Source organism: Sander lucioperca, chromosome 20 (assembly GCF_008315115.2).
Source record: "Sander lucioperca isolate FBNREF2018 chromosome 20, SLUC_FBN_1.2, whole genome shotgun sequence".
Lineage (NCBI taxonomy): Eukaryota > Metazoa > Chordata > Actinopteri > Perciformes > Percidae > Sander > Sander lucioperca.
The window spans coordinates 25,761,424-25,779,262 of record NC_050192.1 but is presented as its reverse complement, the minus strand read 5'-3'; the positions used below and the strand labels follow the sequence as shown (position 1 = coordinate 25,779,262).

Below are 17,839 nucleotides of genomic sequence, written 5' to 3'. Positions count from 1 at the left end.
CAGCTGAAGTCATGAAAGGGGAGAGAGAGGGGGAAAGACATGCAGCAGAAGGCCGCAGGTTGGAGTTGAACCCGCAGCCGCTGCGTCGAGGAGTAAACCTCTATATATGGGCGTGCTCTATCAGGTGAGCTACCCAGGCGCCCAATCAGTAGTTACTTTGATAGTTCTGTGGTTTCCACATGTGCAGATTACTCCTCCAATCACAAGACGGAAACACTGAACTATGTGTAAATTTGTACTCTGGGGATTTAGGTAAAGATCCAAGCTTTGGGCGACTCCCTGCAGCTTTGACGTAGCAGCAGTGGCAGATTAGAAAAAAGCAGTCGGACAGATAAACGTGCAGTGTGTGAGGCTGGGAGACTTTGGTACCCCATGGAGCTTTTCTGATCTTCTATTTGGTCTACGCTGCGGGACCTGGCTGCTGTAAGAGTCGATAGTGATTAAGTGGGTAATGTGCCAAGAAAGTTCAGTGAGAGGGCAGCAGCATGATGACATCTGAATGTATAAATCCTAAACTTTTATCTTTCAATTTTTTGCAAATTAACTATTTCAGGCAAAAAGAGGATTTACAAAGCATCGAAAACTTAAATTACAAAACCAAAACAAAAATAATGAAACTTGAATTGAAAGCAAACAGATGAAAAATATTAGGAATATATGAATAAAAACTGATGAAAGCCAAAGTAAATAGTTAACGGGTGCTGTGGAGCAGGCGAACAGCAGATTCATATGGATTTAGATTTGTGTGTGTGTGTGTGTGTGTGTGTGTGTGTGTGTGTGTGTGTGAGTCTTATGCATTTTGGATTTGATTCCTAATCTGAGGTCAGAGTTTGCTGCAATCTGGCACTGCATTTTCTTTTTACATTTCAGGTCTTTCACTGAGAATTAATCCAAAGGGAAACAGATTCCTCTTTCATTATCAACCAACGAATGCTAAAAAGCCTAAATTAAAAAGCTTTAAAATGATAAGAACATGTATGACTTCACAAAACAAACACTAAATGAAATAAGTTTTTAATAAACTCCCTCATTTTATATATATGTGTGTATATATATATATATATATATATATATATATATATATATATATATATACACATACTGTATGTGTATATATATATATATATATATATATATATATATATATATATATATATATAATCTCTATCTACATCCTAAAAAAAATGTATTGAATTAAAATAAATTATATAATTTATCTTTAATTAATAATCTTTCTGCCCAGACAGTGAGAAGATTGGTTGCTCTCAGGAACTACAGATTTTTCAATATTTACATAAAATAAGAGCAGTATATCTAAACCCATACACTGGGGAAGTGTGCAGCACCATCCTGTGGTTATTAGGTGGTATTGCAACTTGATCTTTACTTCTCTCGCCCCTTGCACCTTTTACTCACACATATTAAGTTGGTTTTCCCTTAAATTATTAAGTGTTACTTTAAAAAAGTTCTCTAATCAATGAGTACAACTGCAGTAAACAATGAGTACATTTTCCTGCTTACTACTATTCCACTATTATTCAGAATATAACAATTTTCCGAATATAATCATGTAAACAGCATTTTCCGTTTGGATATTCCGAATAAGGCCTTTTCCCGATTTTAGAATTTTGTGGGATATGCCGGTATTATTCAGGTTTTAGAGGCATTCTTTGGCTATGTATACAGCGCCATCGGAATATGCGTCTCAATCAGTATTTTTACCGCAGTTTGGGACAGTTTACGCCCAGTTTACGGCTAGTTTACGGCCCCTTGTCTTTTTACAGTTTATGGTCAGCACTGTGCGTTGCTATGGTTGTTGTAAACGAACCAACTAGCCAACAGTTTGCAAAGCTGCAGTAGAGATGCATGGCCAAAATTAAAGGCCCCATCTCTAGTCAGAAGGAGACATACACCTACTTGTAAACATTATGAAAGACTTGGATATCAGGTTTTTGGATATGCACAAAAACATCGTAACGCCGACCGAAGGAATGAAAGAGGAAGGCTGTGTTTGCATGTTCGAACAAGTCAGTTTAAAAAAAATTCTATTTTGCAAAGCTGCATGTAAACAGGAATATTAGTAGGATATTCATTTTCATCAGCCATGTAAGCGCTTAGTCGAAATATCGTCTTTCGGAATAAACTGCTTATGTAATTTGGCATAAGGAAAAAAATGCTCTGGCTTGTTTGTATTTCTTTACCCAATCATAAAGGTCCTGGGTGGCGCTAAGCCCTGATAGCGGAGATTGCAAGAGGGGAGGAACACAGATGTCAGGCTTTGTCCCAGCAATGTACATCTGTTGAGCAAGAGTAAAACTATATTAACAAGCCATTTAAGTACCCTAAAAGCCCCAGGTCCCACAATGAAGTGAGCTGTCAGTTGCTGGGACCTCACAATGTGATGTAAACTAGTACACACACACACACACACACACACACACACACACACACACACACAAATAATAATAGAACTGTATGAAGTGCGAAGCCATTACGGTTGGGCATCGAGAACCGATTCCTACTTTGAATCGTTTCAAAAATTACGATTCCAGTGGAATCGTTTCTTTATTGGAATCGTTGGGAGGATTTGGTTTCAAATCTGATCACGGGTTCCCAATTTAACATGCGCAAGTTTTGGTTTCCGTAGCGGCCAGGCGCTTGTTGTGTTGCAGCCTTGGAGCACAGTAAGTAGCGCTCTAGTGTGGCTTTATTTTACGTTGAAAAAGCTCGATAAAACTGCAACCCACCATTGAATCGAAATAAAATTTTCCTCTTATTTGTGAAATAAGCATATGACCCGTTTCAATTCCCCCCCTCAAAGAATCGGAATCGATAAGAACCGGAATCGAAAGGAAGAATCGCATTTGGAATCAGAATCGTTAAAATCCAAACAATGCCCAACCCTAGAAGCCATTGACAAAGTTGTACACAGTGTAAGACTAAAAGAGGTTTAGTGAGGATTAGCAAACAGTGTTTGGGTTTTGTAAGCTCAAAGGTCCAATGAAGAGATGCTCAAATTGTGTTGTGGTACTTTAAACAATATTTCAATATTTCAGCATATTTCCTTTATTCACTTGTCATTATAATGGTAACAAATCCCACTTGTTCCATTTTTACACATTACAGAGATTGATTGATTGATTGAGAGGATAAAATTTAAATGTCTCACTTGCTTTTACCAGGCAGCCAGGGTTTTTGTTTTGCTGGATAAGAAGCTAATAATTAATCCTCAAGACAACAATGGAGGAAAAGCTGTTGCATACGGCATGTGTGAATTTCTGTCATGTAACGGCCCGGTTTGTGCATGGTTTTGAATACACCGTTTTCATGTAACATTCCATGTGTACAAGGTGTTTTGTAACTTCTTAACAAGGTCTGCTCCTGGCAGGATAATGGTCACTTCAGGACATTTTAAGCCAAACAGAAAATGAACTGTGGATTCACAGGGCTGTGTTTATGAACCAGTTCCAACTTTTTCCAGTACTGGTAATATGGAGGTAGGTGAAAAGATAAACTGTGAGCTACAGTCAGTGATCACAAGAAAAACAGCAACATTTATGAAAAGAATCAAACCACAATTTTTTTTTTACTTGTAACAGAGTATTTTTACAGTGTGGTATTAGTACTTTTACTTAAGTAAAGGATCTGAATACTTCTTCCACCACTGCGTGTATAGTGCATTTTGTTAAATCAATTGGTGATTAAAGAGCAGTTTAACAGCAGCAGCAAATCTTGTTTTTGCTTAACTTCTCATCTTGTTGCAGTGATGTACTGTACAGGTATACACCAGGACATATAGCGGCCAAGTTCCTCCCCTTCTAGTGGACCACATGGGACCCACGTCCCCAATCCATTGGGCTGGAGTGCTGTTAATCTGACAATTGTGATTTCCATTGGATCAGAGAACTGTCATCTGTCAGCAGATTTTCTATGCTGTATTCTGATGCCCCCCATCCCCCCGGCCCCCCTCTGACTGATTATACCCCCTGCGCCACCCAACTTAAAAAATCCTGGAATCGCCCCTGACGAACATTATTGCTGACCCCTGCAATAGAGGCTTTTCCTGGCCCTGTTGATACCTATATAAAGACAACATTTTTAGCAAAGATATTCAATTATACAGTTGGATAAGCGATATAGATCAAACTGTGACATTTTAATTGTTACATTCAAAGATTGCTATTAGGGCTGCCTTCTCTCTGGGAAATGCAGCTGCTGGCACTGACTCAGGTAATCCTCCAGAGGGCAGTGTGTGACTGTAGCCAGGGACTCTTAACATTCTGGCCCCTGGCTCTATTTGTTTCACTGTGTATAAACTTGGCAATGTGTTAAGGATTCCAGTTTAGGGTTATATGATTTAAAATATTGCAATTCACATAATTGTTGTTAGTTAAAGTTTTGTATTAATGATATCGTTGATCACAAATACACACTAAAACACTTCATAACATGTTGTATAATCAACATGGTCGTTTTTATCTGCTGTGGCATCCTTTCATCTTCATGTCTTGGAAGTATTCTGTTATACTCTAGTTATTATAACAATAATATTAATAATAATAATAATAATAATAATAATAATAATAATAATAAAAATAATTAATAATAATGATAATAATAATATAATAATTATTTTATTTGTATAGCACCTTTAAAAACAATAGTTTACAAAGTGCTTTGACAGAGGAAACAAATGCACAACCAAAACACAAATATACATGACAAATAAACAGGCATACACATAGCCTAACTATAAGTAGGATACACAACATTGTAATAGTTAAAACAGAAGATGGGGCAGCTCTAATGGACAGGGAAAAAAAATCATGATTCGATAAACAAAAATGAAAATAACATGGAAATATGATTTCCATTGGATCAGAGTACGGGCACTTGGCTGCCTGTTCTGCCAATTTTCCCAGCCCTTGTCACATGACCAATTCATGTTTAGTTTATTTAGCAGAATTACATTATGTTCTATCCTATCCAATATTTCCTATATTTCTAAGCATATTTTCTATGCTGAATTCTGATCAAGTGTCAGATAATTGTGCCACCCCACTTTAAAAAATCCTGGAATCGCCCCTGGTGTAGATACCAACACAGTTTTGGTGCAACAAGGATACATGTTCACGCACACACCCACTATGCAAACTTTACTCACTCCTGATTGGGAGAGAGAGAGAGAGAGAGAGAGAGAGAGAATAAACCGTGGTTAATTAGCATACCTATCGAGACTCATAAATGTGCCGGGCAGCCTCACCTGATGCCTCAAACAGCATCTAAACACAAAGGAGGAGGAGGAGGAGGAGGAGAAGAAGAAGAAGAAGAAGAAGAAGAAGAACAGGGACTCTGGGAGTAGTAGTGCATGGAACTAGAGTCAAACACGGTGGAAGTAAAGTTCACTCACCTTACAGAGACACACACAGGTCCCGGATAACCGTTCACACAACTTTAGGAGACTGCTTTCCTCTTCCTCCTCCGGCTCTTTACGGTCGGCGGTGCTTTGAGACTTTCCCGCCGGCCGGTTTGTGACTCTCACACCCGGCCCTGCTGAGTTGCGACCGGTCCGACCAAGAGCCCCGGGTCCTCCATGAGGCTAGAGGCCGCAGCCAGGATGGATGTGTTCAGGAAGCTGTGGAGGGCGCGGAAGCTGATCGTCGTGGTGTTCATCCCGCTCTGCCTGCTTCCCCTACCTCTCATCCACCCCACCAGCGTGAGTACAAGCCAAAAAAAAAAAAAATTGAATATCATTTTTTTTTTCTACTATAAACAGAAAATAAGGTTAACGTCGGCCAGAAAGTCCTGATTTTCAACAACAAATGAAATCTGGTCACTGTAAGATAAATGTATGGCAATTATATTTGCAATGAAACCTCATAAAGGTGGAAAAAGTCAGTAAATTGCACATAGTGAGAATGGATACACTTAAAAGAAACATTTCAAAGATATATGAGATATCATTGTAAATTTGTTTTGTAAGACCAAATCACTAGAATTTGCTTTCTGACTACCACAAAGTGTTTAAGACAGAATATTAAAGGTGATTAATGTACCGGTGATACCAGAACAATAGCAAAAAGCATATATATGATATATCAACATATATGAAAGTATACCATGCTGCTGATACCAAATTTTTTTATTTCAACACACTCAAAAAAGTTATTTAGTTAGTCATTATTAAACATATCAACCAATAAACCACATAAATACCTAGGAAACATCCAGTCGATCTGTTGATGTTGCTCTTGGTTGCTGCTAAGGGCTTTACTGTCCTGATGGGATTTTGGTGTGTGTGTGTGTGTGTGTGTGTGTGTGTGTGTGAATCAATCAAAAGGCACACTGTCTACTGTTTTGATGAATGCTTGTCCCGATCATCAGCTGAGCTGTGTGTGTGGAGGGGAGATGTCACGACATGTTGATGAGATGGAGATCAGTGTGCTGCTAAAAAAGCAAAGAGGGAGAGAGAACGAGAGGGGAACAGAAAAGAGAGGAGTCAACAACTTAATAGTCATTTAGGCTCATTGTCTTCTGTGAAAGCCGTTAAAAAGGAGGAGAAATCTTATTCTGTGGCTCATGTTTGTCTTTAGAAAATGTCTCAGACAAATGAAATTGCACTGGGAACAATAGGATTATCTCAATCTGCAGAAATCTGTGCAAGAATTCTCCTTTTTGGGGTAAAATGTGTTTCCAAAGCACAGAGTGGATGCCAAAAAACATGTTGTCTCATTCGTTTTCATATTTCTTGTTTCATAATACTTATAAAGTAAACTGACAGCTTTTCAACAGTTTGGTAAGTTTGTCTGTTGTGTCAAACTTTCAGATGAGGATTTGAGGATAAGGATTTTATGTAAGATTTTGGAATTTAGACAGGTTCTGTGTTTAGTGAGGCACACTCCTGTGGGGTTACGTCAACATGGTGTCATGTAATATTAGGGCTGCAACTAAATATTATTTTCCTTTGCGATTAATCTGTCGATTATTGTTTCGATTTATCGATTAGTTGTTTGCTCTATAAAATGTCAGAAAATGGTGAAAAGTGTTTCCCAAAGCCCAAGATGACATCCTCAAATGTCTAGTTGTTTTGTCCACAACTCAAAGATGATCAGTTTACTGTCACAGAGGAGTGAAGAAACTCGAAAATATTCACATTTAAGAAGCTGGAATCGGAGAATTTTTTACTTTCTATCATAAAAAAATAAGCTGTAACAAACTGTAAACTGTAACATGTGACAGGTGTTTGTAGCTGACATTCTAATAAATAATCATGCAGTCACATGCTCATTAACGCAATGAACTTTCAGTCATGTTTTTTGCCAACACTTGCTAAATAAGGTAGTTGCTAAACAACCACCATCTCAAACAATAGCGGTACGAGTGGTGCCAGGTGTGTGTTTGTGTTATATATGAACTCCTCTGTGTCAAAGGTATTTGTTTCTTGTAACATCATTAATATTCACAAGAACTGTTATGTGCTCGCACGTTGTCCATCAGCCAATCAGCTCTGTCGCCCAGGAGCCTTGCTGTTATGTCAGGACTGGTGGATGTTTGGCGCAGGATGAGGCCAAGAAAGAACAAAAGAACAAAAACTTCCTACAAAGAAGAAGAAAGAAACAATCCAAGCAATTAAGTTATATAATCACCCCACGTGGCTTCCTTATGACTCCAGGGACCCCAGACTGTGTCAAGAATGTGACAGGGGTTTGGAGTGAGAGTGTGTGCGTGTGCGTGTGTGTGTGTGTGTGTGTGTGTGTGTGTATGTGTGTGTATGTGTGTGTTTGGAGTAGTACTGTGTCCAGCTGCAGCAGGACAAAACATCTGTTGGATGCAGTCAGGCCAGGTCAGAGAGAGAGAGAGAGAGCGAGAGAGAGAGAGCGAGAGAGAGAGAGCGAGACGAGCGAATCAATCCAAAGCCTTAACAGTGACCGCCCACTTTTTGCTGCACGTTTTGGTTCTGGAAGTCATTGTCCCCATTTAATATCTAAATTGATGTTTCATTAAATGCTTATATAAAAAGTTTGAAGCCTGGAACCAAGCCAACTAGCTACAAGATGAATTGTGACAATACAACATTTGATTCGGCGCAAAAGAACATTTTGAAAACATCAAAAAAGGCAAAAGTACAAGACTGTGTACATAAACATTCATAAACGTCAATGGTAGCAGCTCGCTGTCGCTGTTCACAGGTGCGGTAAACATTTCCATGGTAACAGCGAGCTCCACCAATCATAGACGTCGCTGTTACGCTTACAACGTATTGTGGGTAGTGCATTGCGAATAATAAATGCTTTTCTTAAAACAAGGTTAATTTCATACAGTCTTCTAGCTTCTACAGGAGCAGACACTTTCGTTTCACAATCATAGTTCATGGTCAGTCTACCTTGGATGGTTTAGACATTATGGCTAATAATCTAAATCCTTATGGAGAAAATTAATGGGATTTTTACTTCCGGAACCACACTGTTGAGCTCTATGCTTATGCCATTTTGCATTCCCATATAAATTAAAAGCCGTAGAAAAGAAGTGAGTCCAACAGAACATATACGTGGATACAAAGAAGTCTTCCGTAGGCTGCTACATTACAGTCTATGAAATGTTTGGCTAAGTTAGCGGCATGGCTCGTGGATTGGCAATGACCATCTGTCCATTGGTTGGCCCACCACTTTGGTCAAGACTGAAATATCTCAACAACTGTTGGATGGATTGACATTAATTTGACGTACTTTATTTGATACATGACTTGACATATCACATTATGCTGCATTTAAAGTACTGTTGGAAATACCATATCCAAAATGATTCCCATGTTGTTATTTATGAGCAGGGAGCATTGAATGTAACTCAACAGCTGATGGTAAAATAGTTGTTTGTTGACATGTGTTTGTGTATGGCTGATACACGTATGTGTTATAGTGCTTGTAGTTAGCAGGGATGGGAATCACCAGAGGCCCCACGATACAATACTTATGTCACGATACGATATTATTGCGATTTTAAACATATTGCGATATTCTGCATTATATTGCAATGTATTACCTTTACACCAACTTCAAATGATGTCCCCAAAGGAAAACCTTGTCAACATCTGTTTTATCTTAAAAAAAAAAAAACAATTTCTCATTGGAAAAAAAACTCAACTGCACTATCTAGTGGATTAAAAAAAGCAATTGATTTTATTAATCTAGTACCAAAAAATGAAGTTAAATTCTCATGTGCAATGTGTAAAAGGTTGATACTTGGTGTCCGTGTAGCAGTACAGTATTGCCACGGAAAATATTGCGATACTATGCTGTATCAATCCCACCCCCCCCCCCCCCCCCACACACACACACACACACACACACACACACACACACACTGCTAGTAGTTCTTGTTTTTCACATCTCACTTTATTTAACAATAATAGATAAGGTCTCTATTATTAAGGCTTTATATGCACACTTTATGTGTTTGCTTCTATTTGTGATGTCGGTTTAGTATGCATATCTGTCTGTCTGCATATGGGTATAAAACCGATTGTGTGCGTTTCTGTTATCTGTTGGTTTAAAAGCCCATTTAGCCCTCTGCTGATTGGTTCAGTGATTCAGCCTCTCAGGTCATGGTGTCATGGAATACCAATCATCTCCATTTCCTTACATGTCCACAGATAGCAGGGAGTTGATGAAACAATCAATAGGTTTCTGTTACATGTTGAGACAGAACTTGGCCTATCAGCTGTAAAACTGTCAGAGTTGATTAAATCTGAGATAGAAGTACAGTATAAGATAGAAAGTCATAAGATGTGATTCTTCCAGAAAGCCAAATTAGGGTTCAAACCTCTTCCTCTAGCACAGCTTGTTGTGAAACACACAAACATGGTTTCTTTCACCTCCGGCCCTCAAGCATCACATTCTTTGAAAGCCTCAGAAAACCGTGTGAACTTTCGCCCAGATTAAAAAAAGAATTAAGAAACAAAATATTGAATTTTCAGGCTTGTCACAGCAGTTGTTGCCGCTCTGTCATTTACTATTTCCCTAAAAATGTCAGTTAATCTGAAAGGAATCTCCAGGTAGGATGACTTGACTTGTTTTTCTTAAAATAAGGTACAGTGTATTACAGTACATTGTGAATAGCACTGCTCTGCAAGTAAACCTTTAGAAGAAGCAGAAACCTTTTTCCAAATACAACAATTTTGTCTTCTATTAGAATAGCAGCATGTATTGACTTTTGTCTGGTTATCACAGAGGTTACATCAGCGACTTATCATCCCTGCCTCTCTGCTTACCCAGCACTTTGTCTTTACCTTGAACAAAGAAAAGCACAGACAGATGTCTGAGGGTCTGATTGAAGCCGCAGTCCTTGTGTGGCGGCAACTATCTTTAGCTAAACCAATAGTCAATGATCGGTGACTGCTGAATCAGATACCTCTGTTGTGTATCTTCCTCACTCTCTGAGTTCATTTATTCATCAATGTCTGTCTGTTTTTATCTGTCCATTTGTTCTTAGTTACCTTATGTCACCTCTCTTTTCCTCGTTCCACTCTTCTCAGTGTGAATGACAGATCAACAGTCAAACACTTAGCTTTGGTTTAATCCTGTTATCAGTTTTCCTCATGTTTCCTCAATGTATAGATGTGCTAGAGACCGACATGCTGATTAAAACAACAGAAATACAAAGTTTGTCTTTTGTTTTAAATGTCGTATTTTAACCACACATTTTCTCTTTGTGAAGTTTGTATGTGTTCTGGGGGGATTTAAATTGTTTTCTTTGGCGAGATTTACTTTGGTTATGAACTCAAACACGTTCTTTTCTCAGCCTAATCCAATAGCTGTGCCTAATGCCTGGAAATGGCTCTTTCCTCTTCCCAAGTTAAATCTACAGTACATCATCCAAAAAAGGGCACATGTTGTCTCATGAGAGTGACAATCTGTGCCATGAAAGCCAAACCAATACCAAGCCACAGCCAATCCCAGAACCCATCGGCTATCAGTCTGACCACGATTTAGCCTCTGGGGGCAACGGGCAATATTTCTGGGGTTCCGGTGTAGCCGGTGGATATCTGGGCCATAACTTCCTCTTCTGAGTGACAGTCAATTTTTACAGTCCGATATAGCAACTTGAGACGCAAGAATGGAGTTGGAGTACAGAGATGTCACTATAAATGGATATCTGCAAATGAATGCAGATAAACAAAAAAAGCAAAATCATCGTCAGACGATTTCCGATGGGTTCTGAGATTGCATTTCAGCCAATGCATTCCGCTTCTTTTGCTCTCCACACGGACTGTCTACCTGCATGCAACCAAAGCCTGCTCAAATGTGATTGGTCAGTACAACTCGCACAACAAACCAGAGAGCTTCCGATACCAAAATCTTATTTCGTTGCCATATAATACATTTCTATGGCAACATTAAAATAATGTTTGACATCAATCAGTATTCAATGTTTTATTAGGCTATAACTAATCTATGTCCACGACGTCACTCCCGGGATTGCTCCGTTGCTGCCGTAAATTCTTCCTGATTTCACTCTTTTCGGCCAGATGTCCGTTACCTTCCGCTTTCTTTGTGTTGGAACTGCGGTGGATTTCTGAGGACTATGGTTAACTGCTCCTCAGATCTCTGCAGGGTAAATCCAGACAGCTAGCTAGACTATCTGTCCAATCTGAGTTTTCTGTTGCACGACTAAAACAACTTTTTAACGTACACGTTCCACCAAAACAAGTTCCTTCCCGAGGCTATTTTGCAGCGGCACCATGGCTCTGCCCGGAGCTTAGCGCTGCCCAAGACAATTGTGATTGGTTTAAAGAAATGCCAATTAACCAGAGCATGTTTTTCTCCCATCCCGGAATGCTGTGTGGGCTAGCCAGACCCTCCTTTGCGGCGCTGTGGAGGAAGGTCTGGCAAGGCGAGACTAGGCTATAACTAACCAAAACTTGGGTTTAGTATAATTTTCTGGACAAAGAGGACAGGATTCGGGACAACTGCTTGTAATTCGGGATTGTCCCGAATGTTTCGGGATGTCTGGTCACCCTAGTCCTATGTAACACACTTGGCATTGAAGTCCATGGTTTGAATGCCTGTGAGGTCTGAACAGGTCTGGAAATGCTTCCTCCTGGAGCCATGTGGCTAATTCTCCCTCCTCTGGGTTTATTAATTTGAGATTAACTGACCGGTTGCTGAAAATATGTTATACTGAATGTTCCTCTTATGTAAAAGTAGCCTACTACAAGCTCACACAGCATGTGGCAGAAGTGGGAAGTGCGGCAGGTTAACAAATTCTATCGAAATATGACATAAAACAATGTGTGCAGTGACGGTGCTTTGCCTCTATTTTTTGACTAATATTTTTCTGCAACTTGCGTGTCAACTGTAAAGACACATTCTTGAATTTGGGGTTTAAAATTGTCTGCGGGTATCATTTTCACAAGGTCTTAACAAATCTCACGAGAATTCTCTTTAGTTTTTAAGGTTGGAGAGCCTGTCACTAAGCCCGCTGGTGTTGCAACAGAGCAGTATGAAAGGCTGGTATGTCGATATTATATAACTATTACCAGATTAATGCAACATCAGTTTGTGGGTGTGCGTGTGAGAGAGAGGGGGAAGTGTGTGTGTGCAGCCCAGTTGGATTTTGCTACCACTCTCATATCTGTCCAGTAAATATCAAGCTACAGCCATGAGATTGTTAGCTTAGCATAAAGACTGGAAGCAGGGGTAAACAGCTAGCCTGGCTCTGTCCAAAGCTTATAACCACACGTAAAACCACAACTTGTTGTTTTGTACGAATTAACAAAGAAGATGTAACGTGTCAATTAGTGAGCTGTAAAGAAGCTGGTAAGCAGATTTTCTTTTACCTTTGGAAAGAGCCAGGCTTGCTGTTTCCCGTTTTTTTTTTGGCTTTGTATGGCCTTTATTTATAGGACAGCTGAAGACAGGAAAGGGGAGAGAGAGGGGGGGGATGACATGCAGAAAAGGGCCAACGGTTGGAATTGAACCAAGGAATCGGCCTACATGGGGCACCTACTCTACTGGGTGAGCTAGCTAGAGGTCGCCCCGCTGCTTCCAGACTTTAAGATAAGCTAAGCTAACCGTAGCCTAGCTGTAGGCTTCTATTAATAAGTTGCCAAACTAAATATGTCTGCTTTTGATGATAAATATAAAAAAACGAGTATGAAACTGTGTCTTACAGCATCTGGTTGGTAATGAATGACTACTGACTGAATGTCCTTCCCTTTGTGTTTTCCCCCTTCCAGGAGGCATGCTGTGCATACGTGCTGATAGTGACGGCAATCTACTGGGTATCTGAGGCTGTTCCCCTGGGTGCTGCTGCTCTGGTACCTGCCTTCCTCTATCCGCTCTTTGGGGTACTCAAGTCCAGCGAGGTGAGTCTCTATGTATTGTTAGCTGTCTGTCAGTTTTAGTGCAAACATTTTTCAGAGGATGAAATTATCTCTCACTTCTCTTTATTTATCCTTTTGGGATGAGGTGAGAACAAAAGGTAAGTGACAGGAAGCTATGTAGTTAAAATGCTAACTTTAACTAAACACTCAATTTAGCAAAGGTGTGTGTAGACTATACATTATGTTTATTCTTTATCTTATCATTTTTGCCAGAAATAAGGTTCAAATTCCGGTCCATACCCGTTGGCAGTGCTAGCATACTGTAAGTGAAAATGTATGCAGACAGACACATTGCATTGATGGATATCATACATGGGGTACTTAAATTGAGGATACCCATTCCCCATATACTTTTTGTCACAACATCTCAGTTTTTCAATGAGGGATGTAAATATTTGGCTTTGAGAAGTGTTACGCCCCAGTCTAGGGGTGAACATGAAAAAACATGTAGTTACCACATGGCTAGCAATGTAATATTACAGGAATGTCTGTAGTAGTATCCCACTTTTTCGCAAATTCGTGTACATTGTATGAACCTAAAAGTATATGGTTATTGTCTACCGGTGGTTCCCATGGATCTCTGTGCCGCCGACACTGCTGCTTTTGTTAGGCATAGGTGGCGCACAGGGCTTCACGACAGCAGGCGGGCGGGCAGGTTCCAGAGTAGGCATGGGCCGGTTACGGGTTTCAAGGTATACCGCAGTTTGAAAAAGTCAAGGTTTCAAAACCACTAACAATCACCGTTCCTAATTATGAGCTGTTTTTTATGAGTGGTCAAATAGAGAAACTGCAGTTTAGTAATCCGTCTCCTCTGCCAGTGTGCTGTCAGAGTGTTTAAAAATAAAAAACATTGTGTTCAATGGGAAAAAAAATGTTTTTTTACCCAGACATTTAAATTAAAAGAATACATTTTAAAGCTGTAATTGCAATACCGTAATACCGTGAAACCGTGATATTTTTGCTGATGGTTATCATACCGTCAGAATCTCATTCCGGCCCATGCCTATTCTGGATCTGTGATGACCGATGGAACAAAAAGCATCAATACATCACCGACAGTATGATAATAAAAATACTTAATAAAATACTTTAATTTAAAAACAGCCAAAATACACAGAGCTACCTACTTTAAAGGGCCGTAGCTCCAAGTCATGCCACGCTACTGAAGAAATCAAAACAACAGAGAAGGAATTTATTTCTAGGGCAAGCCAAATCACCCAAGATGTAGAAGACACGCTTGTAAAATATCTCCATAGGCTTTTCTAAAAGTTCAGGCGTCGTAGACAAAGCCAGCGAATGAGTACGTACTTCGCATACGCAGAGGATGTCAGGTGAGGAGGCAGTCCGTCATTGTGGCTTAAGACATGTTTGCGTACACACTGCTAAAGGAATGTGGCCATTTGCGGCCTAGACCCCCTCAGAATGGGGTCCGAGTGATCTCAATGCATCTTCAATGCGTCTTTGGTGCATTCACAGCTGTGCTTGTACTGCTTGGGATGGGATCACTCAGAATGCATGTTAATGCCAGGTCTGAACAGGGCCTTCCAGTGTGTCAACCTTTGTCACTCTAAAGAGGGAAAAGTGAGAGGATAAGGGCTAAACCATGTAGGGCTTAACAGGGAATCAGCAATGTTGCGATATCCGGTTGTGACAGTGTGTTACTGTGCTGGTAGTAAGAGTCAGCTGATAAGATTGCTGTATATGCGAATGCACAGTAAGTCCAGATCAGGAAGAAAATGAGTGAAAGGCCTTTCTGTGCTCTGAACCAAGTATATTTCAAGAACTCAGACCCACCTGCATGTGAGCATGCATATACGTTTCTATGAGGGTTTTACAATGCAGTGGTACTTATTGTTCTATGTGTCAGTGTAAAGCAGAAGCTCCACTCAGCTGTAACGGTTTTATCAGCCATGACTCTATGGGGAAAAAAACCCATTAACTTGGTACTCATCATCATTATCCCATTGATGTGTCTCAGTGTGTCTGAGCACATGCATTCAAACACTTAACCAACCATCATACCCAGCGCAGAGCCTGCATCCTGGTAAGATTTGATTGGTTGGACTGATTGATGACAGCTGTTCTTATCCTTTCTTATCAGCCATTACATAATAAGTGAACTGTACGCTTTATTTGACCAAAACACATTGACACACAGTGACAAAGCTGCCTGTTAACACTGCTGTAAGCCTCTTGTGTTGGTGTTCTGTAAATAAGCCAACAGCGAGCTTTATGCAACATTATTAGTTTATTACCGTACTCCCAGTCCTCCCCTAAAACCCCCCACTTTCCATAATGAACCCACAAGTGAGTACTGGCAGAATGCACATACTACACGTGCAACTAAAGTTCTTGACGTGAATGATTAACACTTGATCATATTGGCTGTTTTTAATGCTGGTAATTTAACTGTAGAAATGTTCTCTTAATCTGCTGCCACTCATCCTAAGTGTTCACTCACTGTAAGTGTTAAGTGGAACAGCATCAGTACAAATTTAGGCCCATATTTAATCTGGTTAAAGGAACACGCCGACTTATTGGGACTTTAGCTTATTCACCATATCCCCCAGAGTTAGATAAGTCCATACACACTAGAGCTTAGATCGGCCCAAAAAATCAAGCCCGAACCTACCCGAGCACGTTGCGTCCGAGCCCGGCCCGGCCCGACACATTAACTGTAATTATGAGCCCGAGCCCGATTTAAACCCGACACTTTTTTAATACGTGGGCCGTTTTAACTGACGTTCTCAACTATAATTCAGAGTTGTTTGAACTGCAGAAATCTGTTTAGAATAATGCAACAAAGACGAAGCCTGTAAACTGCGCTGTTTGTTTAGAATGGAACGGATCGCAAATGGATCTGAATGAAGAAACGTAAAAAAAAGAAACAATGATGCATGCAACATATTGTTGTCACTGCCCACGACTTGTTTAAACTGCTTCCATACCTCCGACTTTCCTCCACACTTGCTCAAAGTTAATTCTCCTGTTTTTCTTTTTTTCTTTACATCGTCAAGCTCCATGTTGCACTTAAGATACACAATACAGCCCAACAGGCCCGGTGTGATGCGTGCGAGAGGAGGAGACTCCGCGCATGAAGTGCTGCATTTTGTAACTGCAGCCTAAATTTTGTACACATTTGTTACTTTTATATAGCTTATATATACATATTTATAATATGTCTGATTATGGCATAGCTTTCTCCCCACCCAATTAGGCTAAATAGGTAATGGATAAAAAAAAAAAAAAGAAATGCTTGATCAAGGGTCCGGCCCGAGGATAGTGGCAGAAAATAACGGCCTGAGCCCGACCCGACCGAGAATCTAAACTCTAATACACACCCTTCTCATGTCCGTGCGTGTTGTAACTCTGTCCGACGGCTCCACCGGTGCCTTAGCCTAGCACGGATCCTGAAGGTAATCGGTTCCAACTAGCCTACTGCTCCCAATAAGTGACAAAATAACGCCAACATGTTCCTATTTACATGTTGTTGATTTGTATAGTCACAGCGTGTACAAATAACAAGGTCACATGAGACACAGCCATCTTTTAACCATATATAAACTAAAGATGTTACGATACTGCCTAAAACGCTGGTATTCATGCCCCGATCCGATACCACGTAAGAAAGCCCTAAAGAAAATCTACATTAAAGTAGTTTATGTTCTTTTTCCGTTATAACTGACTGTCAAACTGGATAATAAAAGAAAGTTCTTTGGTGTTCATTGTTTGTGTTTGTTCATGTTTCACAAAGAGTTTAACCTGAGCCAGACCGTACAACAAAGATATAGAAATCATATCACATCCATACAGGGATAGTAGTATACAGTTGTTAAAACATAATAAAATATATGACACACTGGTATCGGATCGGTACTCGGTATCGGCCGATACACAAGTTCAGGTATCAGAATCAGTATCGGGAAGCAAAAAATGGTATCGGGCCATCTCTAATATAAACTGGGAACTATATTCTCAGAAAGGCGAAGCAATGCTACTCTCTGCTCGGGGCTTCTCAGGTGCTGCAAGCATATCACTCCGTCCAAGTAGCAGAAGTAGCAGTGCTTCGCCTTTCTGAAAGAAGATGGCTGTGTATCATGTGACCTCATGTGTCAGAAATTAGGAAAGTCTAAGACTATTCATCAGGGAAGTCTAGAAAGTTGCTCATTCAGTTGATTTTACCATTTCATTTTTTGTTTTTTATGAAGGGAGGAGGAGAGCTAAAAGCATTTCAATCAGGAGAGACTTCGTTTGCAGATATGCAAAAAAGATAAATTGTACAACTGCATAATAAAATGTACAGAGTCTTTGGAGATTAAACTCCATCGTATTAATAATATTTTAAAGGGGTAGAGAACAGGACCTAACCCCCAATGGAGTCTAGACACTGGTGGCGGGGGAGAAGGAGTCCGGAGACCAGACCGAAGAGGCAACGGAGCGGTCAGCCGGAAGAAAAAA

The 17,839-nt window shown here is 40.0% G+C and overlaps 2 protein-coding genes across 3 annotated transcripts in view; one reads left to right on the top strand and one right to left on the bottom strand.

Annotated features, from left to right (window-relative positions):
• zgc:162331 (uncharacterized protein LOC793007 homolog) overlaps positions 1-5,660 on the bottom strand; it is a 37,786-nt gene extending 32,126 nt beyond the window's left edge. Inside the window, exon 1 of the mRNA XM_035996014.1 lies at positions 5,411-5,660. The gene's annotated coding sequence lies outside the window, so the exon portion shown is untranslated. The remainder of the gene's footprint in view (positions 1-5,410) is intronic.
• Positions 5,465-17,839, top strand: part of slc13a4 (solute carrier family 13 member 4) — a 33,394-nt gene continuing 21,019 nt past the window's right edge. For both annotated transcript variants that reach the window (XM_031306191.2, XM_031306192.2), the window contains exons 1-2: positions 5,465-5,716; positions 13,235-13,363. In XM_031306191.2, coding sequence (XP_031162051.1) covers positions 5,594-5,716; positions 13,235-13,363 — 252 coding nt within the window. In that variant the 5' untranslated portion in view covers positions 5,465-5,593. The remainder of the gene's footprint in view (positions 5,717-13,234; positions 13,364-17,839) is intronic.